The following is a 26,696-nucleotide window of genomic DNA, read 5'->3' as shown; positions in this document are numbered from 1 at the left end:
GTGTCAGGCATGAATTCAGTTTAACCTTCAGGGTCCAAGTTGAACTATGCCGTTGTTCCCTGCACTTGGACTGGTATTTCTCTCTAGGGTTTTCGTCATACTTGTTCCTGGTTATGGTTATACACTTTGTTGTACGTCGCTCTGGATAAGAGCGTCTGCCAAATGCCTGTAATGTAATGTAATGAATGGACGGCTCCCTGTGCTCCTAGCTCACAAGACGTGGGCGCCAATATGGCCGGTTTTTCCCAACAAAAAAAACAGCCACACTTCGCCAATCATCTTCTCCCGTGCTCCTGAGCTTTGGGACCAGAGACTGTTTGGGACAGCGGCGGATAATAAACATTTTTACGCGTTTACAACTGAACTCCGAACTACTCCCTGCTTCCTGTTGCTATGGCCATATCGTGCCGGATTGAGGGGGCGGAGTTAGCGTTAGCCACGCACGTTCTTTTAACGGTCGCTTCTCGGGAGAAGGGGGGACATGAGGGAAGAGGCTTCCCAACGGCCCCCTCGGTATGGGGCGGGTTCCTCTGAGGAGCAGCTCCACTTTCGGGCCGATGCGTATTAGGCTTAAATCGGTGTGCTGCTCCGAGCTCTGCTCTAATTACGAGCCGCTGTGGATTCACAGGAGACCCCGTAATCTGGATTTCAGCGCAGTGCGGAGGCGACTTAAATCAGAGCCAAATCATGGTTTCAGTGAGCCCTTCACCGTTTAAAACATGTGACGAGCAGTTCCCCACTGTTGCCAATTTATCCAATAATTTGTGATTTGCAACTTCACACACATCAGTTCATCCATTCATTAGCAATGTGCAAGTGTAACATCACATACGCCAGCTAAAGCCAGGCATGCACACAATCAAATACACACACACACACACACACACACACACACACAGCAACAGAAAACTGGCAGCAGAGAAATAAATAGCCAAAGAGGTTTAGAATCACAGTTTACTATATCCAGGCCCATGTAAAGACATGCTTAATAATAATAATAATAATAATAATAATAATAATTCAGATTTTCAGGGCTGTCAGTAACATGTGGTACTTTCATCAGTGTCAGTTGGAGCCACGCCCCAACACACGGAATTCCAATTCAGAAGCTTCAACACCTGACAGCCCACAGGTGGAAGGTGCATATGCATAATAAGCAGTCACTTCAATAAATTAAGAAATAAATAAAAAAAACAAACATGTCAATTTAAGAGGGACACAAAAAAAAACATATTTCAAATATCATATAAATTAAAGGCGAAGGAACCAACTTAAAATGGACAGCAAAACAACAGTCGCAAGAAATACAGTCCAGTTTGTATGTACAACAAAATTCAGAGCTTTTACAAAACATAGAGGAGGGCAACGTGGGGCCATCTCAGAACTGACTGACAGTGGCATGAAAACACAGCTGTAGCCATTTAAACACCCCCCAACCCCCCACCCCCCTCAACCCCACCCCCCCAGAATTATACCACTTAGAAATGAGGAAAGGAGACACTGGTAACACACAGAGTCATGCAGTTTTTTCCACTGGAGGGGCCCAAAAAGAGGGGAACCCCCCCTGGCACGGATCTCAGAAGGGGTTTTTCAGGTCACTTTCAGTCTGTGGGGCGAAGGTGGGGGTCTTCAGCCCCCTCCCATAGTCTCTGCAGTGCAGTGTGTCACTCCCCCCCCTGCGCCCACACACACACTGTCCCGTACCTTCAACAGTCTTCATATATACACCCTTGAACACGTCAGTATCGCTCCCCACTCAACAGCTGTTTCCCCGATCAAACAGCCGGAAAGTTCCGTCCTCGTTCGCCAGTCTCCATGGCATCGAAGGGAAGGAGTGCTCTCTTACCATACCACCCATAACTGTCCCCAACTGTCGGAGGAGTGTCCACTTTTTTCTCTTCCTTTCCATCAACAATAATCGCTCGCTCCATTCTCGTTTAAATTCACATTTAAAAAAAACACCACCCACTTTTCTGATGGAGGAAAAAAAAAAGACAGCCCAAAGGGGTTTTTGAATATTGGACGTACAATTCCTGAGGCAAACTCCTGCTGCATTTTAGCGTCAAACAGGGATTTGCAAAATTCACCCTTTTTTTCCCCCAGTGGTTTGGTCCTAGTCTAGTCTGGACACAAGGTTCAGACTGGTAGAGTCCACTTCATGAAGGTAGAGGGGGGGGAAATCACAGAGCCCCTCCCCAATCTTCAAATCTATCCTCCACATGTCAAAACTATGACTGCAATTCACATCTGCACCATACAAGTACTCTCAGGCAAAAGGTGCAAACTTATTACATATTCATGAATTAAAAGGGAGTTTACCCAATGAAAATAATGCATACACTTTATTCCTCCACTTTGCAGTCTGCATTTGAATTTGATTAAACAAATCTTTTATATGGCCGTGAAAGTGGGAGGAGGTACGAATCGGGAAGGGGTTATTTGCATTTTTTTTTTTGCATACAAATCCTGATTAGGCATTTCCCAATCTGTTTTTTTTTCTTCTTCAATCTCTGTAATGATTCTTAAATGCTGTGATTTTTAGAAGTTATACTGAGGCCTTACGAGGGACTAAAAAACTCAGTAGGAAATTTCAGCTGGAGAATAAATTAATCATAAATAAACTACAAAATAACTCTGTGGTGCAGTCACACACGGTTTGATGAAAGGAATACTTCAGTACTTCATGAAAGGACGTACCGAAATGGGTAAACAAACAGCTCGTCTGAGGGCTAACGTAAGATGTCCTTACTGTAGCTGCACCATTCTGGGTAGCTGCTATACCTGCAATACTCTACAGCTGTAGAGCATCTGGAAAGGGGCGAGGGTATTGGACACACGGTGTGGCCCCTGCCACGCAGACCAATAGAGTCCTGTGTCACTGGAATGTGAGAGTTAGACAGAGAGAGACGGAATGTGGGCGCATCACAGAATCTCCCTGGGATACGGTAACACTGCGTCCAATCAGAGAGGGAGGCCTGGGAAGGGGAGCAGTTCCGCCGGCTGCAACACCACCCCCAGGCCAGCAGAGGGCGGTCTCACACACGCACGGCAGGGCCGGCGGAGGCCGTGAGGGGCACGGTGGAGCCGCAGTCGTAGTCCAGGTCCACGATGGTGTGCGTCCCGCTGACCAGGCGACCCTGGGGGTAGCCCCGCCGGTCCACCTGCCTGTCCCGAAAACTCTGGATGTAACTCTGCGAGAGAGAGAGAAAGAGAGAGAGAGAGAAGAGGATGAGTACAGAGAGAAAGGGACAGATGGGGCAGGCTTTGAGAGAAAGATGAGGAGAGAGTGAGAGAGAGTGATAGAGAGAGAAAGCGCGCACTGGGAGAATGGGTGAGCACAGGGAGAAAAGAGAACAAGAGACAGGGAAAGAGAGCACGGGAGAGGAGAGAGAGGAGAGAGTGAGACAGAGCAAGAGAGGGAGTATGAGAATGAGAACGAGAGAGAGAGTGAGACAATGAAGGACAGAGACAACGAGAGAGGAGGGAGGAGGCAGAGTGAGAGAGAGGGAGAGAGGAGAGAGGGAGAAGGACAGCGAGAGTGAGAGAAAGTAAGGAGAGAGGAAGAGTAAGAGGGAGCGGGAGAGAAAGAGAGCGAGTGAAGGAGAGAGGGAGTCTGACCGGAGAGAGCACGTCCCCGTCGTAGCGGCGGATGGGGTTGGGTTTTCGGCGGTACCCGGGCTCGGGCTGGAGGGGCTTGGGGGGGTGCGTGTGGTGGGGGTGGTAGTTCTGCTGCTGCTTCTTCTTCTTCTTCTTGTTCTCCCTCCTCTCCTCCTTCTGACGGATGCGCATCAGCTGCACCCTCCTCTGCTGCCGGCTGATAATCACTGCAGGGAGGGAGGGAGAGAGAGAAAGAGAGCAGGGTCACATTTTACACCACACACACTATACACCACTCACACTGTACACACATACACTATACAACAGTGTACACTATACACCACTCACACAAACACACTTTACACCAGTGTACACTATACACCACTCACACTGTACACACATACACTATACACCACACATACTATACACACACATACACTATACACCAGTGTACACTATACACCACTCACACCGTACACACATGCACTATACACCACTCACACTGTACACACATACACTATACACCACTCACACTGTACACACATACACTATACACCACACACACTATACACACACATACACTATACACCAGTGTACACTATACACCACTCACACAAACACACTTTACACCAGTGTACACTATACACCACTCACACCGTACACACACTGTACACACCACTACACTTACACACATACTTACACACACTCATACACACACATACACTATACACCACTCACACAAACACACTTTACACTAGTGTACACTATACACCACTCACACCGTACACACATGTACTGTACACCACTCACACTGTACACACACACTATACACCACACACACTATACACACACATACACTATACACCACTCACACTGTACACACATACACTATACACCAGTGTACATCATACACCACTGACATGAGCACACACCATACCCACTCACACTTTATACCAATATACACAATACACCGCTCACACACACATGCTCGCACACAATAATTGCCACACTGACTTGAAACCATTATTTTATTCAAAACAAACACAACCGCCCTGCTCCACACTGTGAACTAACATCATGAATATTAAAGTTATTCCAAGGGCTCAACAGGGCCGGGACAGGCACTGGACACAGGGAGACACACCATCTGCCAGGCAGCTCAGTAAACGATCTCTCCAATTCCTCCTCCCCCTCCTCCTCCCCCCTGCCCTTTCCACCCCTCTCCCCCACCCCTCTCCCCTCCCTTTCTCCTCCACACCCTGCAAGCTTTTAACCCCCGCCAGGCATCTGTCGGGGCGGAGTCCCCTCCTGACCTCCCCTGTCCATCAGCACAGCTGCAGCTCTTTAAGCTCCGCCCCCCTTACACGTCCAGGTCACATGAATCACTGCAACGCACTCCGGCAATTCGATCTACACTGTAGCGTATAGCAACTGTGTAATGATGATGTAACAGGAAGGGCCTGCTTTACTGGCACCGAGACTTCTTTGGTCCTCACGTTGAGAGACAACGGCAACAGTCTCCAAGTGCAAATGCCACACTCAAAAATAGACATTTTGTTAGCTTCCTTGTGCATGAACTAATTATGCAACAACACACAGCTGGCCAAGAATCAGCTGAGCAGCCAATTGTCCAATTGAAAGTCTGAGCTTTAACCTCATATTCATAGCTTTTATTTCCAAGCTGGAGCAGAGTCAAAAGCAAAAATTATGTCGCTGTCCCAATACTTTTGCATTGAGCTGTAAATGTAAACTGCATATACACTACATAGACACACTGTCACACACAGGCATGCATACACGCACACAGCACACACACACACACTATATATATATATATATATATATACACGCTTCACCACCCAAAACAAAGGTTAGTCTTGGCAGCCACTGCCCTCAATATCGCCTAAATCAAGAGTGACATTATTTATACTGGTAATTTCACTTCACATAAACAACACTGCATTTTTTTGGCTTGTTGCTCTGAACAGTTAGGACTTCCTCAAGGCAGCCCAGGCCTATTTATGACCAGTAGATGGATGCCCTTGTAATTATATTTTACTGGGCAGAATAAATCTCACATTGAAAGTAATTACTACCGTTAAGGAAATTAGGAGGGAAATGCCATGTTCCTCACAAATAGAAATGCCTGGTAAGTACAAACGGTTTTAATTTGTTGTATTTTCCACTCAAAACCACACAAAACCGGCTTTCATTGGAGCAATAGTCAGTGAGGTCATTCCGAAACACTTCACCCAAAACAAAAGGCACTTCCGGAACCCCAAGATGGCCGATTCGGTGACCGGGACGCGGGGCCCCAAACTCACCCTCGGTGTGGGAGTACCCCTCGCCGGTGACCTTCCACTGGATCAGCACCCCCAGCAGTGTGAGGACGGGCCAGACGCCCAGGATGACCCAGCTGAACCAGCACACGGGCTGGCGGGGCCCGGCCTTGACGCGCTCGTACACGTAGCGCAGCAGCGCGCACAGCTCCACGAAGTAGTCGACGGTGACGGTGATGACGGCGGAGCCGAAGACGGCGGTGGAGAGCGTGGTGAAGCAGCGCTGCCACTGCAGCGTCAGCACGGCGAACAGCATGCCCGAGCCCAGCAGCGCGCCCAGCGGTATCCACACCGTGCGCGGGTGGTAGAACTCCTCCATCGCCACCAGCGCCGCCACCGCCACCAGCAGGCCCAGCAGCAGGCCCACCATGAAGAGGCCCACGCTGCGCACCAGCATGGTGACCAGGCCGCACAGCACACCGATGCCCAGGCCGATGCCCGCGCTGGCCTCCACGCTCAGCTGCGTCTCCATCACGCGCTCCTTGTAGCACAGCATGAAGATGATGATGGAGCCGAACATCAGGCCCGTCAGGAACATCACCGCCTTGAAGCAGCGGTAGCCTGGAGGAGGAGGAGGAGGAGGAGGAAGAGGGGGAAGACGAGCGAGAGGCGAAAGACAGAGAAGGGAGGAAGAGGATGAGGAGCATGAGAGAGGAGGAAGAGGAGGATGAGGAAGATGAGCAAGAGGTGGAAGACAGAGAAAAGGAGGAAGAGGATGAGGAGCATGAGAGAGGAGGAAGAGGGGGGAAGGAGGAAGACAAGGGGGAAGATGGTGAGAAGGAAGAGGTGGATGAGGAGGAGGAGGAGGAGGATTTTGAGCAAGAGGTAAAAGACAGAGAAGAGCAGGAAGAGGATGAGGAGGATGAGAGAGGAGGAGGAAGAGGGGGAGAAGGATGAAAGGGGGATTCAGGAAGAACGAAGCATGCACACAGAGGGCAGGGAGGATGAAAGGAGAGAAGAAATAGAGATGTAGAGAGATGCACGATATGGGGAGCAGAAGTGAAAAAGAAGAGAATAAAAGGGGAGAAGAACGAGAGAGAGAAACGAGGAGGAAGGTAATGGTGGATTGGAAAAAGGAAGGAGAAAAAGACAATGGAAATGATTAAAGCGCACACTCAGCTATTATGCTCAGCACAGGAGAAAGATCTAAATGTGGCTCCAGCAGTGAAAAGAGCTGCCCCAAGTTAATCGCCACCTCAACCTCTCAACACCGTCTCACCCCTAAGATCCCCTAATTAAGTCAAACGGTAACCCGGAGAGCCCCAGACGAGCCTCTGCATCTGGGAACACTTGACTGATGTGCTAATGGGAGGAGGTATATAAGAGACACAGAGAGTTTGGGGAGCAGAGCGGAGGAGGTCAATACAGGCTTACGCAAGCTGTCGACAGGCGCGGCCCCGAAACGCTGCATCAATAATGAATGAAGAGAGTAACCGAGGTTTAAGTCGCATTTAATTACAGGCTTCTGGGTTCACCAGAGGCTGCGGGCTCGTTCGGCTGTACTCCCTCTCGCCACCAGGGGGAGCACGTCTGGGTCTCAGAGTCCCAGCCCTCGACAGAGCGCCTTCCCTGTCTCTACACACTTTTCTCTCTGATCAGGAACAGCCCGGATTCACACAGAAAAATTCCCTCAGGGGAATCTTGTCTGTGCTGCGGCACTGCAGTGGGAATAACCGCCAACAGCGGCAAACATTTTTAAAAGAAAAAATAACTAAAACCTGAGGAGAACTAAGGTGAACACAGGTGGAACACCTGTCTCTGTCTGAAGTGTAGCATGCTAAACTTACACTCAAGCACACTCTCCCCAACTTCTCTTCTCCCTCCATAACTCACACATATATATCATATATATATATATATATGGAACATCCATTTTCTGTCCAGTGGCGCCTGTGGGTAATCCCTGTGCAAACAGGATTTTGAGCTGACGGCTCAATTGGGTTCAAACACACATCCACAGATACGTACAAATGCGAAGGTGTGCGTGCACACACGCACACACACACACTCACACACTCTCACGCACACACAGCTCAAACACTCCCACTGCTAATGCTTAACCATGACATACTGTATGCATTATAATCCTAAATTAAAAAAATAATAATTCATGCTATTCTGCCGAGGATTTAGTCATGGTTGCAGAGCCATGGACCCTCCGGAACCCGTTCCATTAGATTAAGACTCTCTTCCTAGAATCCCGTTCGCACAGTGAGTAAAAACCATCCCAGAGGTTATCCAGGATTAAGAGCAGATGTTCCACCCCTCCCACTAGATCCCCATCCGAAACGCTGAAGCTCCGCCAGACTGCTTCCTCTCGACAGCAGGGACTCCAAACGAGCCCGTGCCGTTTCACCAAGGACCAGAAAACCTCACTTCAAAACGGCCCCCCTGGGGTATTCAACACAAAGAGCCACGGAGCATATGTCGTGAAATTCTTGCCTTGTAAAGGCTGTCTGCAGGGTGCATTTTTTATGTATGAAAAATTCAACCCCCAGCCGTGAGGTTCATTTACAAACACTTTTCTCATCAATTTCGAGCTCTGATTAAGACACGCGCGTGGTAAAACAGAGTTGAACAGTTGCCACTGAAAGCCAAATTCAGGAGAGCAATTACTGCTGCCTTTGTAACGCAACCAACATCCCCACAACCCAGATGCTCTCTCCCAGCATGCTTTGCACTCACCCAGCATGCTCTGCTCTTCCCCAGCATGCTCTGCTCTCCCGCAGCCTGCTCCGCTCTCTCCCAGCATACTCTACTCAATCCCAGAATGCTTGGCTACCCCCAGCATGCTCAGCTCTCTCCCAGCATGCTCTACTCTCTCCCAGAATGCTCCGCTCTCTCCCAGCATGCTCTACTCTCTCCTCTCTCCCCGCATGCTCCACTCTCTCCCAGCATCCTCTCCTCCCTCCCATCATGCCTGCCTTACCAAAGAAGCAGTAGATGATGCCGAAGAGGCAGCACATGGAGCAGACCACGGATGGGACGATCTCGTAGCGACGCTCGATCTCATCCTCGCAGGTGTAGAGGCGCTCCGGGCTCCCGTCCCGCGGAGCAGGGGCGAGCTCCAAGGCCAGGGTCTGCAGCGTGGACGTCATGGCGATGGCGATGGCGACGGCGACGGCGAGGGTGGTGGGGGGTTCAGGGAAACTGGAAGAGGAGGGGTATAGGGGGGCGGGAGGGAGGATTAGGGCGGGGCAGGACAGCGAGGATCAGGAGGTGCTTCCCATCCACAAGGACACACCTGAGCAAAGGAAGGAAGAAAGAGAAGGTGATGAAAAAAAGCACCTTTTATATGAAAGGCGTCTCTTTTGAGAACAAAATGAAGAATAACAAAGACGTCGCCCGAGGGATTCTCAGCCCACAGCTGTTAAATCAGCCCGTTATCCATTTGACCCTCTAAAGCACAGGCATCAAACTCCTGGAGGCCTGCAGTGTCTGCTGGTTTTTAGGGAGTTCTCAGAATTCCAGCAGTTCATTTAAATAATTGATTTCCTGAAGAGTCCACACTCCTTGTTCTCAAGGTCTTAATTGGCAGCTGATTGAAAGGAAACCATAAAAACCCTGCAGACACTGCGGCCCTCTGGGAATTCAGTTTGACACCGCGGCTCTAACACAAATAGCCAACAAAACCCCCTAAAAGCCTGGACAAATGCAACCGGAAATCCCAGGAGGAGCTACCTCCCCCCTGCCCCAAACTTCACTCCTCAATTTTGTCGTCTTCAGTCAGCTCCGTGTCACACTGTTAAGCTCAGCTCAAACCCCACCGGTCAGGGATGTTATCCCCCAGAGAGACACACAGACTCGGCCATGAAACGGAGGTTTTAGTCACGGGCCCATAATTCAACAAGGGGTCTAAAGACAGGACAGGCAATCTCGGAACAGATCTGGTTTGAGCTCATAGCAGATGAAGTTCAGATATGGATGGGCAATCCTGATCCGAGACCAGCACTCCTACCCCGAGGGGCTCAACATAAATATTAGTCCCAGGCATTGTAGGGCATTGTGTGGCCTTCAAAAATATATATATTTTTTTACTCAACTCTGCCAAGACTGGTGAGGGTCATTTGGTTTGGCAGTGCGGAACACAACAGCGGTGCTTCAAAAAAGCCACTGAGACACCTATGAGCATCACTTTCCCAGCTCCCATTTTCTCTCCCTAATTTCTCAGCTCGGTAGAAACGGATACAGAAACTCAGACCAAGACCACTCAGACCCAATCAATCACTTCATCAGCAGCCACCAAGAGGCAACGATCAAGTGCACAATTTACGTTTTATTCCCCCCCCCCAGAAAAAATAAAGGGGAACAAACAGAACTTAAGTAGCCAGCACCAGTGCAAGCAGTGCAGCTCACACTGGCAGTAAGATCAGATTCCCTCAGAGAGACCCGGGGAGGTGAAAACACAGACGGAGCCGCGCAGCCATCTGGAGCCGGGCCTCCCTTTGTTTTGTTTGGTTCTTTTTTTTTTTTTTGCTTATTCAGACAGAAGAAAAGCAGAGTGGGCAACAGACATAGAAAGGATGGTGGGTGAGAAGGTGTCGGGGGGGTGGGGTGGGGGAGGAGGCTAGGCTGAACAGTCGGCCTCCCTACGCACTGGACCACACGTCTCGCTAACGTCCCACAATTCCCGCCATTAACCCATGCACAGAAATGACTGGAGAGCACTGGAATGAACTCATCCAGCAGTCCAAAGACTTGTACACACCAGGGCTCACTTGCAGAAGAGATGTCAATCCCAATGTGACTATCCTGGTTTTAAAAAATTAAAAAATGAAATCATCACTTAAATGTATTTCCTTCATACGCCGTGCGGCTGTATCAATCGAGCTTCATGCAATCAGTATGTCTGCTCGACTTAACAGCCACTAGTTTTTCTCCTCCCACAGGAAAAAGAAAAAAAAGACGGATAAAAAAGACAGATTGAAAAAAAAAGACCTGTTCTCTCTAAATATGCAAGAGGGGCCTGTGCCAAACAGGACAGCAACTGACAACGACTGACAGGCTGAAAGAGGAGGGAAAAAAACAGACAAAACAAAACAAAGCCAATATTGATCTCGCTGCTGAACGGGACTCATTAATCTTTCACTGGGGTGTACGGTTACCTCTGAGCCGACAGGACAGAGGCTTCCCCCCTTCTGTCCACACTACCGTAACTCTACACGCTGCTCTGGAAGAGAGAGAGAGGAACGAGGGATTCAGAGGGAGAGGGAGGGAGAGAGAGAGAGGGGGGAGGGAAAGGGTGAGAGGGAGAAGAATAGGGAGAGAGGAGAGAGAGAAAGAGGGGAATAGGGAGAGAGAGAAAAAAGGAAATAGGGAGATAGAGTGAGGGAGAGAGAGGGAAAGGGAGAGAGAGAGGGAGAAGAATAGGGAGAGAGTAGAATAGGGAGAGAAAGAGAGAGGGAGAGACAGGGAGTGAGAGAGAGGGAGAGAGGGAAAGAGAGAGAGTGAGAGAAGGTGGGAAGAGGAATCAGAGACCGGAGGACTCATTCAGAAAATTCCACTCCCTGGTCACACACACACACACACACACACACACGCACACACACGTAACACCAGTGCTCAGGAGCTTCGCGTGGCTCTCCACACGCGTACGCCCACGTCCCCATGAGCGAGGCGGTGAGCGCGGTAAACAGCGGGCCCTCTCACACTGCTCTCGGTGACGGAGCGAGCAGACACACACACGTGGAGGAGGGACCCTGACGGAGGGAAATAATCACACACCTCCGCCGTGGCAGGAAGCCCACCCGCCGCCGTCCGCCCAGCACACTCCGTGACGCACGCAGCCCCACTGACTGCTGCCAATCCACAATTAGATTTTTTAAAAATTACCATTTTACAGAGTCAAGACGATCCAGTTCTGCTGTGACACCCGTAAGTGTGTTATTAACTCTTTGTGTATCACACAAAGACGTGCTACAAGCACACGGCCTGGAATCATGTGTTCAGCTCATGGTGATAACACTGCAGGGCTGAACTAAAGCTTTAATATGAATACATACTTGATACTACATACATTTTTTCTCTGTAAAATGACAAACGTATGTTTCAAATCACGATTATAGGCACAGTTTTCACTGTGATGAATGTTGAGAAAACTGTGGTCTCGAAACCACTGAATGCCAAGCAGAGTGCCAGACCAACTCTGCGGTGAAGAGGAACAAATAATGGTTAAACAAAAACAGAAAGATTATCCCAGAAAAGAAATTCAATGCTACTATTATGACAAGCACACATTTCCTGTCTGTTGTCATAACAACGGAGGGATGCTGGTTCTGGGTCGCTCCAGGTTACGCAAGACCTGTCCAATGAAATCGCAGCCTGACCCCCATAGCAACAGCCGGATAGCCAATCAGAGCCTCAGCCTTCCTCTCTCAGTCTATCCCTCTGTTGCAGGAACACCGAGGACCCAGGCAGCCTGCAGTGACTTCCCCCAGCTGAAGCGCACAGCATGCAAACAACAGAAACCATTCCGGGCCTCACAGGCAAATTGCCGACCATTATCTGGTTATATACAATGTCAGAAGTGGTCATGTATGAAGTAAGTTTTGGTGGGTATATGTTTCATTGTGCTGTGCATGAATGTTTATATTTGTGTGTGAGAGAAAAACAGAGTGAGAGAGGGACGGAGGGAGGGAGAGACCGACAGGGAAAGTGTAAATGGGTAGGCAGACGTAAGGCTATCGCAGTAAAACGGACTTAGCAATGGCAACAAAGTGAGGAGAAAAGAGAGAAGGCTTGTGGCTTGTGGAGACTGCAGTGGAACAGGATTAGACCAGCACCTTTTCCCTTTCCCAGTTAATCCCCATCTGGATCTATGGAAGAGCAGCACATGGGGCAAACGGATCTAGACAAACACACCCATAGACCAGTCCCTGGAATGAGGAGGCCATGCTATCACAAAACATTAACATTACAGAGGAGAATTCTAACCCCCTCCCCCCACCCAAAAAAAAAAAGAACAGTGTGGCTGCATCCTTTCCCATTTTCTCCCCAATTCACCTGTCGGTCTCTGTCTGCCCCCTCCCCCCCCTCCCCATACACCTGTCTGTTTCTCCTGGCGGTGCCGCTGTCCCCAACCCCCCCTTTTCAGATGGAAGTGTCAGTCATGATCCATAGCCGGGAGGGTAGACCAGGGCAGGAAACGTCATTAATATTTCACACAGCCTGGACAGACACGGCTGTCGCCGGGGTGGTGGGGGGTGGGGGGGTACCTGGGGAACCTGCCTGTTCTCCTCCACAGCTCCACGCATTGTGGGGGACCCCAGGTTCAAATGAAAAAGGGGGGGGGGGGGCTCGCGGTCATACGATCCATGTTTTTCAGCGGCAGTCACCTGTTCGTCCTCAGATGCAGCGATGGTCACCCGATGGTCTCCGGTCACCTGCTGTCACTCACACCTGTGCCACACCTGTTACAGGTGAGACCGTCCCACTCTACACAGCTGGGCTAAACGAGACAGCGCTACTCCTCCGGCTCGTGGAGGCATTTCAGACTTTTCAGCAACTGTGGCTCTTTATTACCACCTATCCAGTCACTAAACAGAACTGCGGCCCCTCAGGTGCATTAATAGGCAGGCTTTACCTCCAGTTTATTCCTCCTGAAGTTCAACAGGGCTCCCAAAGCAGATGACTCTGCAATGTTTACAGCCTACGATGCAGTGGGGGGTGAGTTAAGCATTTTCACTGAGGCTTTTGTTTAGTAACGTGCTTAAAAACGCACAGGTCCTGCACCTGTCGCTATCCTGTCACATCGCACAAGAGGGGACTCGGGTTCCCAAATCCACAGCCCTGTTTACGTAGAGAGATCACATACACCGAACGTGCCCTAGGCCCGGCGAAATCCAGTTAGATTAATACTGCGTTCGTGCGGTGGACCAGCCAGCCATTTCACAATGAAACACGGGCTCTTATTGCACATTTCCACCATTACATTACATTACAGGCATTTAGGAGACGCTCTTATCCAGAGCGACTTACACAACTTTTACATAGCATTTTACATTGTATCCATTAACTGGGGATATATACTGAAGCAATTTTCGGTTAAGTACCTTGCTCAAGGGTACAACGGCAGTGTCCTACCCGGGAATCGAACCTGCGACCTTTCGGTTACAAGCCCAGTTCCTTACCCACTGTGCTACACTCCGTCCATTTCACAATGAAACACAGGCTCTTATTGCACATTTCCACCACCCCCTCTGTTATACATCGCGACTGTTTATCTGGCGATGCGCAGCCCCCTAGAAGGACCAGCGCGGCGTCCACGCGCAGGAGCGCACTCGCGTGATAAACAAGCTTCTGCGCTAACGCTAACTCCAGGATCAGATGGAAGCGTTTCCCGACAGGCAGCCTGCTAGCGTCTGCTAGCGTTTCCCAGAAGGACGGGAGGCCCTCGAGGACAGAGCGGCGCGCTGTCTCCGCCACTTAAAAGGTGATTATCCTCAATCCCCATGGCCTCGATGGCGCCTCTATTTGCGGCCCCACTTGGGCAGTCGGGCCAGATGTTCTTTCCGCCAAGCATGACCTTATACGGCACAGCAAACATCTGCACGTATAAGGGCCTGTCCCAGATCCTGCTAGACAGTAAAACGTCCAGTGTCAATTCAACACTTGATAGATATCATTATTCATTATTTCATTACAGGCATTTAGCAGACGCTCTTATCCAGAGCGACTTACACACAACTTTTACATAGCATTTTTTTTTACATTGTATCCATTTATACAGCTGGATATATACTGAAGCAATTCTGGTTAAGTACCTTGCTCAAGGGTACATTTGGTCCCACATTCCAGAGTCTGTTACGGGTTGAATTAACACTGTCAAGAGTTAAATTAACACTGGATGTTGTACTGTGTATTCCTACTTGACTGCTGTACAGACAGGTGGAGAGGTGAGGGTTCCACACTGAGGCACCCAGTTTGAATTCAAATCTTTCAAATTGTAACGCTTATGAAGAAGACGTTATGAAAATTAAGACAATACTATCCGTGTGGAACAGGGACTCCCATCATCGGCTGTGAAAGGCATATTCAGGATCCAATATTATGCAGAAATTGCAGCCAGTTAACTGGAAACAAAGATTACCTCATAAAACCCCATAAACTCCAAACAAATGAGACGTGTTTTAAAAACTGTAAAGCCCACCTGTCTGGAAAAACCTCTGCTTCCCCACCCCCCCCCCCACCCCCATCTGAATAAAGAGAGAGGGGGGAAGGAAAAAATGCACGAGGGGGGCAGACTGTCGGCTCTCCTTCGAAAAACCGAAGCCCATCCATCAGCCATCCCAGGATGCATTCTCCATGCGGTGGGGGTGGCTCAGCGGCGGGATCAGGAACGCAATAATATTAGGAGCGCGGGGATGAAAGTAAGCAGCGGGAGCACTTTATTGAGGCTTTATTGAGCGCTATGGCGGTGTAAAGACTGATTGATTCAGAGGGGGGGGGGGGGGGGGGTTGAATATGGAGCAGCGGCAGGTTAAACCCTTTTAATCTTGTTGAGCGCCGCCGCTCTCGGTTGCTGGGTCCTCCGCTCTGGACGGCTCGGAACGAGGGTGGCGCTCGCCTGGGGCGAGAGCACCCCCCCCCCCCCCCCCGAAAACTAAAAAGGTCGCTACGGAATACGAGCGGGACGGATTCCACAGGCAACTTCTGGTGATTAACTCCACTCACTTTCTATGAGCCACTCGGGAAACTAAAAAAAGGAACACCGCGTAATACAGTCCTATTTATGACACAAAATCCAGCCACCTGGAAATACGATTTCTTATTTTAACACTTTGTGAACAATTTACCATATAAATCCATCGTTAGGTCGCACTAATTTAACCTGTAGTGCATTGTTCCAATGAAACACTGATACCAATAAAAAACAAAAAAAAATTTTTAAATATCATGAGACAAAAAAACCCTTCTTACCCAACTCTACAGTTCTTTCAAAAACTTCATACAAATCATTTTGTGAGCAGGTCCGTATCGGTTATAAATCAGCAGCCAGCTGACGGTCTGAGGGGATGGAAGCGCTGACATGAATCATCCTGAGTATCTCCTCAGCAGCGGGGGACGAACGGCCGCATGTCCGTCACTGACGCAGACACCCGAGCTGTCAGATGACGCGCGGCGTTCGTGCGTGCGGAGGAGTCGCGCGGGGCCCAGCGCCATCGGGCGCAGCGTCACCGCGGCGAACGAGCCGTGACGAGCGCGGAGACTTTGGGCGGAGAGAGTCACACGCCCGTCCTCCTCTCCTCCTCTCTTCCCCCCCCCGGAAAATCTGTCCCCCTCTGCCACGCCCGGCGGGACGGCCTGCCAGTGATTCCGGGTACACGCCCATGCGCCTCGTAGGGGTCCTGGGGCTCGGGACAGGCGTGGTCAGACCCTCCCGCGGCTCGCCGTGGGAATACACGCCCCCGTATGAGCGGATCAAGGCTCTGACATCACTCACCCGACTGGCCGCTCACGTGCGTAGGACGATCGACGCACGCCCTGCCTTACCGAACACACGCCGCTCTGTACTGCACCACAGCAGCACCAGATGACAGCCAGTTCTCACCCGCGGTGGCATCGGCACACTGTGATAGGGCCCCGTTACGCCCACAGACACCGGATGAACATCACAGCTGTGCTGTGAACACATGCCTTCTCTCCTCACATAGTGATAACGGTAATAACAGTGGGCAAGATCCGTTCAGATCCAGGCTAAAGGGCTTCTTGTTTGCTGTCAGTAGCCTCATAAACGGTGCTATTGGCTAGCCATTTCATATTGAGGCACCTCCGTCACTTTCACATCATTTTAATTCAATCACAACACGGGCTAATGGTGGCTTTTACTGTGAGCAGCTACGGCAAACAAGAGAGAGAGAGAGAGAGAGAGAGAGAGAGCAGCGGCAACAAACCAACACGCCGCGCACAAACTCGGCGACACCGCGAGAGAAAACCGTGAGCGCTGAAAGCGAACCGAGGCTAAGGCCCTGCGATTCAGGGGCTGGACGAATACGCGCTGGTGCCCCCGCGGTGTCAGATTACACCCGCGTCCCGATTTTCCCAGCCTGCTCCGCTCCCATCGCAGACGCGACGTGGCCCCTCCGCCGAGCTATTCCGGGGACTCCAGGGAGGAGCAGCTTGGGCGAGGAGGAGCAGGAGCAGGAGCAGGAGGAGCAGGGGCAGGCAGAGAAGGGGAGGGGCCAAGGGGGAGGAGCAATGAACTGGAAAAGAGGAGCGTGGGGGCTCTCGAACAACAAGAAAGAACTCGCTCACCCAATTGCTTTTGTCGCAAAGGCCGTTAGTTTTATTAAACCCTAAAAGGAATCTAATGAGTTGCTTGGAAAAGGGTGTTGGAAACAAAGGTCCCTGCAAGGAGCAACAGGAGGGTTTATATACGCGATTTCAATGATCTGCTCAGTGAAGAGTGGGTGAGCACTTAACAACCCTCATTATCTCCCCGTTACTCTGGGAGCGATGAAGGGACGGTTCTCCCTAAAAGGCAAATGCACTGTGCTCGAGTACAACGGACGAGCAGCGCACGGCCTTAATGATCACTACAGAGGACGCAGTCCAGCGCTGACGCCGCTGTCTGCTTAGAAAAGCTGTTCAAAAAATTAAAAGAAAATGTTTACGTTCGTGCCATAAATCGATGAGTTCTGGGAATCGACAGAAGCGTCGACGGTGTCAACTGCCCACTCGATACGCCTCGCAGATTGATGAGCCGCATCAAAGCTTCTGCGGCAATTACGGAAAAACACGACTCGATAAGAGTCCAGAGAAAACCACAGCGCCGGCGAGGACTTTGATGACTTGGCGCGTCACCGCGAACAGAAGAAGATAAAAACGCCTCCCGCGAGCTGCAGGAACACGTCCCGAAAAAAACAGCATCCGAATTGGCGCGAGGGGGGCAAGGCCGTGAGCGCCATTCCAAACACTGAGAAAAACATCCGCTGTGATTTAGTCCAGGTTTGGGGACCGCTGCTCTATCTGTGAGGTGCGGCACGCAACACGCCTACGGGAAATGTGTGGGTTATTAGAGGCCGCGCAGCCGCCGCGATCCGACAGAGAGAGAGACAGACAGGCTGTTTACAGGTGCAGGACAGCCAGGCGATGTGGTCAAAAGGCCCTGGCAGGGGGTGGGGGGGGAGGCAAGACTCATGCGGAGGCTACAGACAGACATTTGGTAACACTGTTTTAGTCTGGCTCAGAGCCGAGTCAAGGGAATGGGGCACATGGTACTAACAGGGCTAACAGGACCACAGCTCTGATTGGCTGGAAGGAGGTAATGAACCAACATGACCACGGCCCTGATTGGCTGGAAGGGGGTAATGAAGTAAAAGGGCCATAGCTCTGATTGGCTGGAAGGGGGTAATGAACCAACAGGACCACAGCTCTGATTGGCTGGAAGGAGCAGGGGGTAATGAAGGGACACGGGGCCCTAATAAGGCCGTCCAGGGGCGCTGACCGGACGCCTTTGGCCGGGGCACCTTGAACGTGTTTACCTACCTTATTTACCGACAGGTAATCGCGAGATTGTCTGTGATTAGCAGGCATTAGAATAAAGCACAGCCCCGCCCCCCCCCCACCCCCCCCCAGGCAGCCGTTAACACCTGATATAAAACCCCAGCGAGAGCGGCGAGAGGGCCTGTTGGAGAGAGAGAGAGAGAGTCCGAACCCACGCCGTGTCCCCTCCACTGCTCCGCCTGCGAAACGAGCACCTCCATTAGCCAACACACGGCACGGCCTGGCACGGCACGGCACGGCACAGCAAAGCTGATCAGGGATCTCCCAGACCGGGCTCGGTTTACACGGACTCCCCCCCCAAGCCCGACAACACGACCCAAACAGCGCCATCGTCGCAGACCGCGTGTAGAACGCGGCGGATTACGCCGCCGCCTCCCTCGTTGACGCGCGCCCGCGAGGCATTCGGGACGACGGCAGGTACTCTCGTTCGGGGGTCCAGGGACGGACGATTACACTCACGAGCGCTGCGTCTCCAACGGGGACCCCGTTTCTCACGCGGCGGACGGGCGGTAACTCCGTTTCAAACATCTGCCCGCACAGCGTGTGGCAAATGAACCGAGACAATGATGCGGAGATGACCGCACACGCGCGCACGCTCCAGTCCACGTGCGCTAACGTTTACCCCGGGGCTGGAAAACAGCAGCACGGAGCACAGAGCTCGATCGCGTTCGCCGCGTGAATCATTTGACATGTAACTATCTTTAGACCCCGGTAAACAATTCAAATTCTGTGACAACAGAATGGGGGGAAAAAACGATAACATATGCATTCAATTCATAACTAAAAAAAATGCTGTTTTTGGGCTCTTCAAAGCACGTTTTACATTATACTGTCCATTAGAACGTAGCCTATGTTATATTATAATGTCAATTACATTACAGTGTGTAATAATTTTTACAAAGATGGTGCGAATGACCACACAAAGAGAGCACTTTTGATTCATCGACAATTACCGCACAGAAGGAACGCTCGAGACATAAATATACTGCACTCCGTTTGAGCGTATGAAAGATTTTTATTGCAGGCGCATAACTAACGCGGCAATAATGCTGAGCATAATTGCTTAATGAGGTGTGCTGCTCCCTGGCGTAAATCAACGGCCAATTCACACACTAATTTAAAAGCCAGGGAACACGAACCGGCTGCGAGGATGGATCGGGGGGGCCTAGGTCCCGCCCCCCGAAGATGCACAGACCCTGTCAATCAACGGTCACCTTGGGTCAGAGTCAGCGCCACAAAACGGAGAAATGGGCGCCTTGAAATGACACTCTCTGGGAGAGTTTTTTTGAACAAGACCGGGTTAAAACCTAGAGTATGTGGCTGGACCCAACACACGTGATCCGGCCGACCGACGGTGTGACTTCATAGCTCGGCCAACCAACGGTGTAACTTCATCACTCAGTCAGTCACTCACAGACATTCGTGTTAGTAGTGCTGGCCCCGCTGTTGCAGTCCAGCCAAAAATCGTGACTACACATTTGAACAGTAAAGAAGGAACAAATAAACTTTCTTTTTTAACCTCCAATGCTCTGGTAAAATAAAATAGGGATAAACATCATGATAACAGTAAGGAGAAATTATGAAAGTCAAAACAGATTCATAGAGGAGGGGCTCCTTTCACAATTAATAAAAACACACCGTTTGGCATCGTTCCAGAGTTTGCGCCCCTCCCTGCGGGGCGTGCCTCTGCACTGATAAAGGGCCTGTGCTTCAGTATCCCTCGCTGGTGGGAAGGACAATACTGAAGTGGATTAATGGGATTAGAATTGACTTTCTTCCTCACACTCTTTTGCTCGCTATCTCTCTCTCTCTCTCACTCTTTTGCACTCTCTCCATACAGAAGATATCTTGCCTATTGCAGCAAAGCTGAACTACGGGCGGCTCCTCTGAAGAAAGCATTTATTGTTTGCCTTTATCTTCCCATAATTACTGAGCTTCCAGTGCCGCATACCAAATTTCACACCACCCATTCTTTCCATTTCATTGTTTCCTGTTGTCCATTAACCCTTGAAAAAGAGTAGGATTTCTGGAATGTTTTTTTTTTTCTTCAAAATTCTAAGCCAGCGTTCTAGAACTCCACTGCTTTCATTTTCCAGCGATTGTTACATCAGCAGTAGAACGTTCAGTCAAGAATATTCCAATCACATGTTTGTGATCTTACACCTTAAAGGGGTAATTAAAACCCAGGTAATTTGTCACACATGTCCCTCCCACAATTCCCACACCTCCCACCCCCACAAGCTCCACTGTACTGTTGAAACAGTACGTTTCGTTTCCACGGCGACGTCCCTGGCATTCCGCCAAAACGTGCCCACTCACCTGTCCTATTCCACCAGGTACACGCCCTCACCCCGAGACCCGTCACCGCCCCCATCAGCCCCCTCCTCCACCCCTCAGAGTCTGACTAACGAATACTCGCAATCGTTACCTGCGGCCCAAAGCAGAGACTGGCCCAGTCGTCCCCCTTCCTCTCCATCCCGTGTTCATGCAGCGAGATCCCAGCTGTCATCCGCCAGGCAGGACATTTGGCACGGAAGCCCACACACATCCTGAACAGCAGCCGGTAACACTGAGCCTGTCACTCTCCAGAGAAGCCCTGTCACTCAGCGCGGGGCTGCCCACCTGACAGGATTCCTATTCGCCTGTCTCTAGAATCGGCTCCCACACAGAGACAGGATATGCAGACACGGGAGCTCTGAGCGTCAAAATTTGCAAAGAAATGGGAGCTCACAGCAGGGAAAATATATCTAAATCAGCGCTGTTATATCTCACAAATGACCCTTCAGCGGGAACACTGTAGCCAAGACAAATCTGATCATTCCAATTATTAATGCTGAGAATTCCCCACAGTTACAATAAGACTTTGGTATGGCCGCTCGTACCATGTTGTGTCAGGAGTCCATATCCATCCCAAGGCGTATTTTGACAAAACATCTGCTTCAGTTTCTAGAAGATCAGCAATGGAGTCTTTGTCGATTTAACGTCCAAATGCAGAAGAGATTGACACTTCTGATATTAACAGTCACAAACTCTGGTGGATGGCATCTTTTGAGCAGAGTGAGGGGGCAATCCCAGAACTAATGTCACCCACACACCTGTGACCATGGGCTACCCAATCTAACCTGAAGATCACTATTATAGACGTATTACCACGCCTCTGAATATTACTGCTTACACATCTCTCTGCCCATTTCACTAGCTAATTTAACTACCTCTCGCTGCAACCTGCCCAACACATTTTATTGTTAGCTCTGATAGATTCCTCATTACATTTCTGTTACCATTCAGTCTGTCTATCCTATTACACCAGGCTGGCCCGCAGAGGATGGGCTTCCCCTCGATAGCCAGACTCCTCCTGAGATTTCTTCCCATAGGGCATTTTTTTCACACAACTGTTCAAGTGTTTTTCTTTCCGCTGGAGAGTTCTTCTGTTACCTGAACTGTGCATTTTTTGGGGTTCAGGCCTGGTATCATCCCAATTTTCTTTTGTATGTCCACTGTAATGCGTCTTTTTGACAGTGTCTATGTAAAAAGCCATATTCAAAGTTTAATTGAAATTAACTGAACTATATTGATTAGACTGCATTAATTAAATGCCACGCCACAAACTAGCTGCAATAAAATGCCTGATAATTACAGCTGGGCATTGTCATTTGTATCAGAACTGTGGTTCCACGGCTGCTTAGCCAATCAATAGCAGCCATGTGCAAATGTCGCTCGCCCCATGATTCCACATGGCTGGAACAGCCCCCGGCGATCTCGGGCCCCAGTTAGGGCCCATCTCCCCACCACTCCTCCAATTCAGTACCCAGGCTCCCTCGCATTTCCCCCTCCCAGCTGTCACTCAGAGGAAGTCGATACGCCTGTCATTAAAATCGGAGATCGCACGCAGCCAGACAGCGCCTCCAGCATGAACTGAAAACATCAATCACCTTTATCTGAAACAGTCACAGACACACACGTGCATGCATTTTATTCATACAACAGAATGTTCCGACCTGCTTAATTCCTTGTTAAGCAGAGATTGCGGGTCTACAGAGCTGTCGAGAACTTGCATAGCTTTCGCTTGTCAGTTTGGCTTGTAAAAAATGATCCAAGAAAACAAAATAATAAATGAAAGAGGTTCAGTGGTTATGATCACGCTCACACAGTTCACAGCATCAGCAGCACATGTCTCGCCTCTCTGGCACATGCGTGTTGCGTCACCATAGCGGCCCCAATCGATAGCTATTTCAATAGCCCAGTGATGTCATCGCCTTTGCAAATAGGAAGCGGTGCTGCTGCAATGTCGCGTGGGCACGTGAAGAGCAGGAGGTTGTCTGATGGTTTCACAGTGTGGAGACTGCCCTGCAGCGCAGTGGGACTAGACTCATGTCTCCACTCTCCAAACTGTGTGCTTGTGTTTGTTTTGCTTGAGTCACACCAGGGAATCGGGCTGAGGAACTTGCGAAAGGTACATACAATGTCTTTTTTTTTTTTTTTAATGCTTTGAGCTACTCCCTTCTGTTTCAGTTTGTTATTCATTCCAGTCCCACAGTGCTTGTACTGACAGATCCTTTTTTTTTCCAGGCACAGATGGGTAAACAAAGATACCGAAAGACGGACACATTGGCAGTGACTCAGATGGACTGGCGTTTGGTCTGACGCTCTACCAGTAGTGTTAAGTGTGGCCTTTGCTTGTATGTCAGTCAAAAATTATAATTGAAAAAAATATATGTTAATAAAATGGTGAGATGACAGAATAAAATAAAATCGAACCTCCGACTGTTCACATGGCCAGCGTAGTTATGAAGGCCAACGGACTCCGAGCGCACGTGACCAGGTCCACAACCGAATAAGTGCGCGAGAGGGGGCACAAGCAGGTTTCACCTCACCCTTGTTTACACTGTCAAATTTCTCACATCGCGGACGCGATAGAAACAAAGAATGTCTCAGTGTTTTCAATTAAACAAAATCAGCAACTGAAAACGTTTCTATCGAGCGAAGGAGATTAAAAATTTGGTGAAAATAAACTATTTTTTTTTTTATAACAGTCCTACTATGTAGGCTAACCAAACAATAGTGACACGATGACAGTGATCAAGAACAATAGCAATTCCAGGAAGGTGGGCAAATCACGAAAGGCAGTATTTTCTGTCCATAGCAGTCAATGTTCTATGAATGCTATAAATAAGCACGGGAAACGTGACATTACTCATTAAATTATGTGCAGATATAATTATATTATGGAAAACGCTGAATGAAAACACCCCTTCGTATCCAATGTTAAAACTGACACACTAATCTAGCAATACAGCATCTTATCGGTAAAAAAATGTTAGCTCCGTCCCTTGTTGTTTGGTGGCAGCACATTTCCCAGCTCATTCTGCTTGCAATAAAATTAATTCACGCCCTATCATCTGTTCAGTAGGGTATCGTATGTCTGCGAACAAAGAAGACCCTACTCACCCTCGTTACGACTCTGCATCCTGCTACTAGACGTGGACTACCACTGGCCAGAGAGCACAGCGTCCACCGTGCCAGCTCGCTGCGTCTGAGATCCGCATCTCAACGACAGGCTCCCCATCCTACGGCGTCATCATTCAATTCTTTCGTACAGTCCTCTTCACAATGTTAAAACAAAGACCCTTACACGTATGCTATTGCAATGATGCTCCCACTACGAACAGCAGTGTTATGGTTATCCTCAAATGGAAAGAACGAAATCAAAATGAAATGGGTTCAATGGAATGTGCCAAGTATCCACTGTAGGAAAAATAAATAACTGCAATTTTCTCTTTTGCAAAAAAAAAAAAAAATGTTTCAAGTGTCAATACTACACGCCAAATCCCTAACAATCGCGGGTGTGAGCTCGCAAAACCTCTTCCGACCGCCCCAAGTGAGAATGTTAATTACCTCACAAGGGGTGGAATGTACCAATCCGCAGTTCTGGGGGAAGTGGGGCAATCCAAACTAGCGCCGCGTCCGAGATGTGCTCTTCTTCCAAGGGTTCTGTGCCGGAACTGTCTGACGCAAAATGGTGTGCGGTTAACGCAGAGAAAATTTGGTTAGAAACTCAGTTTTTTTTAACATGCAGTTTACCAGCAGGCATGGTTATGGTTACGTTCGTGTTTTATGCCTTATATTTTTAATGGTCCCAATCCATCAGTTGTCGCCAGAATGTTTGCTACATTTTGAGGTGGCACCCTGACACCCTGCTTTCATCCTTCTGAGACGCAGCAGAAAACAGTTTAAGTATTTAATTATTATTATTATTTTTAATAATACAAGTCTCTTGGGTGACAAAAACATGTCACAGACAAAAGCACACCTCATTCAATAGCAAGAGCAGGGCTGCCCAACCCTGTTCCTGGAGATCTGCCATCCTGTAGGTTTTCACTCCATCCCTAACTAAGCACACCTCATTTAACAGCTAGAGATTTCATTGAGCTACTAATTAGCTGAATCAGGTGTGCCAAATTAGGGTTTAAATTATGGTAGATCAGGGTTGGGAACCGCTGCTCTATGAATGAGAAGCCGAAACAGGCTGAATACGTGTAAATCCCAGCTCATATTTGTTTAACAATAGCTTTTAATGTGAAGTTGTAATCCTCTTTTCATTCAAGTCATTGATTTGATGGGTGGGTGCCAAAGAATATTTGGCATCTTATTGGAGCTCACACAGCAGTCTCAGGAAAGAGTGTGTTTCTCATTTTGTCCTCAGCTTGCATAAACATGCCAAGGTACCTTTCGACTGAATGTTTGCCTGATATTTTGAATTTCAAAACATTTTAGCTGCTTAAATTGTTAAGCTGAAGGGCACAAAAACAAATGGTGTAAACAGGGAGATGCAGTTGATGAGCATTTGGAAAAGGGATTTTTTTTAAAAGCATAATTAATACATGCAAATGAGGTGGTTTTCCATCTGCATAGCCATGTCTGTCCAAACGCCTGCCTCAGGCTCTGGCGTTGCACACTGTTTACACACACAGTCCTCTTTCTGGCATTTGCCAATGTTATTCCATTCATTGCTGGCTAATTTGACTAACAAAGCATTCTTAATAGAGCGACATCTTTATGTCAATAGTATCATTCCACTGCTGTCTGCAGAAAATAGGAAATGGACTAGACAAGAAATGAAACAGACTTGCAATTGCTATAGGACTGTTGCAAATCCTGCATACTCATAATATGTAAATGCTTACATAGTATTTCTGTTACGGTGATGATAACGATGATAATGATGATGATAATGGTGGCATCGTTACCATCACTGGTAGGATATTCCTTTTTTCGAAAGATTATAATTGAAGCTATATTCCAGCAAGGAAACATATTAGACAATTCCAACTGCGCCTCTCCAACACAGAGGACTCAGTGTGGGACCAGGAGCCATCAGAGCTGCCGTTCTTTTCTCATCACATTTTTTTTTTTCTCCACGAATCCCCTCCCGCTTGCTCCGGGCTCCGTCTCAGCTTCGGGGGAAGAAGCACAGGTCGATGGGGGCCGCAGGGACCAGGAGCGTCCGCGTCCGCGCCTTGGCCTCCAAGGGAGGGAGCAGCAGAGCTATTCGGCCGTACCTCGTAGTGCTGAATCAACTGCGGGAGACGAAGGATGAGTCAACAGGAAGCCCACAGACTGTAGGCCAGAATTGGAGCCGTGCCTGTCTAACTGCACGTCACCCACCTTCAATGGCTAAAAAGCCTCCATAAAATGAGCTTGTTGGTACGGATGCCATTTTACACAACCAGGAATGGGAAGTGGTTACTGTAGGACCTCCACACAGGGGATATAATTTAAGCCTAGGATGACATTTTGATTTCAGAACAGGTTTCACGCACAGTCATAAATTAATGTCTGCTACAGATTACAAATATTGATTGGCTGTGCCCTCAGAGGATATTTGACAAAGCGACCTTTGCTTACCCGGGACAGAGCGAAGTACATCTCAAGTTCCGCGACTCTCCTGCCCACGCAGGCACGTACCCCCGACCCCAAACGGGATGGCGGATGGCATGGGAGGAGATTGTGATGGCAGCCACCGGTCGGGCGAGCGACTTGAAATAGAGCCTCGAGGAGGGCATATGCAAATGGGAACCTGTGTCTCTGTCCATCAAATGGTATTTGGAGTCACAGCAGGAGACAGATCCAGCCACAGTTGGTCCCTAACTCTGAAAGTGCCTGAGAGTGATGAAGCTGAAGCCTGAGAGATGCTCAATTTCACACACATTACATTACATTACATTTATTTGGCTGACGCTTTTATCCAAAGCGACG

The 26,696-nt window shown here is 49.2% G+C and overlaps 1 protein-coding gene across 4 annotated transcripts; it reads right to left on the bottom strand.

Moving 5' to 3' along the window:
• Positions 1-940: 940 nt before the first annotated feature.
• LOC135251724 (transmembrane protein 198-B-like) lies at positions 941-26,408 on the bottom strand. 4 transcript variants are annotated; one of them, XM_064329427.1, is made up of 7 exons: positions 26,346-26,408; positions 24,751-26,017; positions 24,336-24,446; positions 8,866-9,086; positions 5,922-6,497; positions 3,619-3,824; positions 941-3,191 (listed from the first exon to the last, which is right to left on the bottom strand). In XM_064329427.1, exons 2-7 carry the CDS (start codon positions 24,753-24,755, stop codon positions 3,036-3,038), a joined length of 1,275 nt encoding a protein of 424 aa, XP_064185497.1. In that variant the 5' UTR covers positions 24,756-26,017; positions 26,346-26,408; the 3' UTR covers positions 941-3,035. The 4 variants fall into 4 exon arrangements, with proteins under 4 accessions (XP_064185497.1, XP_064185500.1, XP_064185498.1 ...); XM_064329430.1 differs by lacking the exons at positions 24,751-26,017; positions 26,346-26,408 and having other exon boundaries at positions 8,866-9,180; XM_064329428.1 differs by lacking the exons at positions 24,336-24,446; positions 24,751-26,017; positions 26,346-26,408 and adding an exon at positions 23,889-24,325 and having other exon boundaries at positions 8,866-9,180.
• Between the last annotated feature and the right edge of the window lie 288 nt (positions 26,409-26,696).

The sequence above is a fragment of the Anguilla rostrata genome, chromosome 3, assembly GCF_018555375.3.
Source record: "Anguilla rostrata isolate EN2019 chromosome 3, ASM1855537v3, whole genome shotgun sequence".
Classification (NCBI taxonomy): domain Eukaryota; kingdom Metazoa; phylum Chordata; class Actinopteri; order Anguilliformes; family Anguillidae; genus Anguilla; species Anguilla rostrata.
Note: the sequence above shows the minus strand (reverse complement) of the source record. Positions and strands in the feature narration are given on the sequence as shown.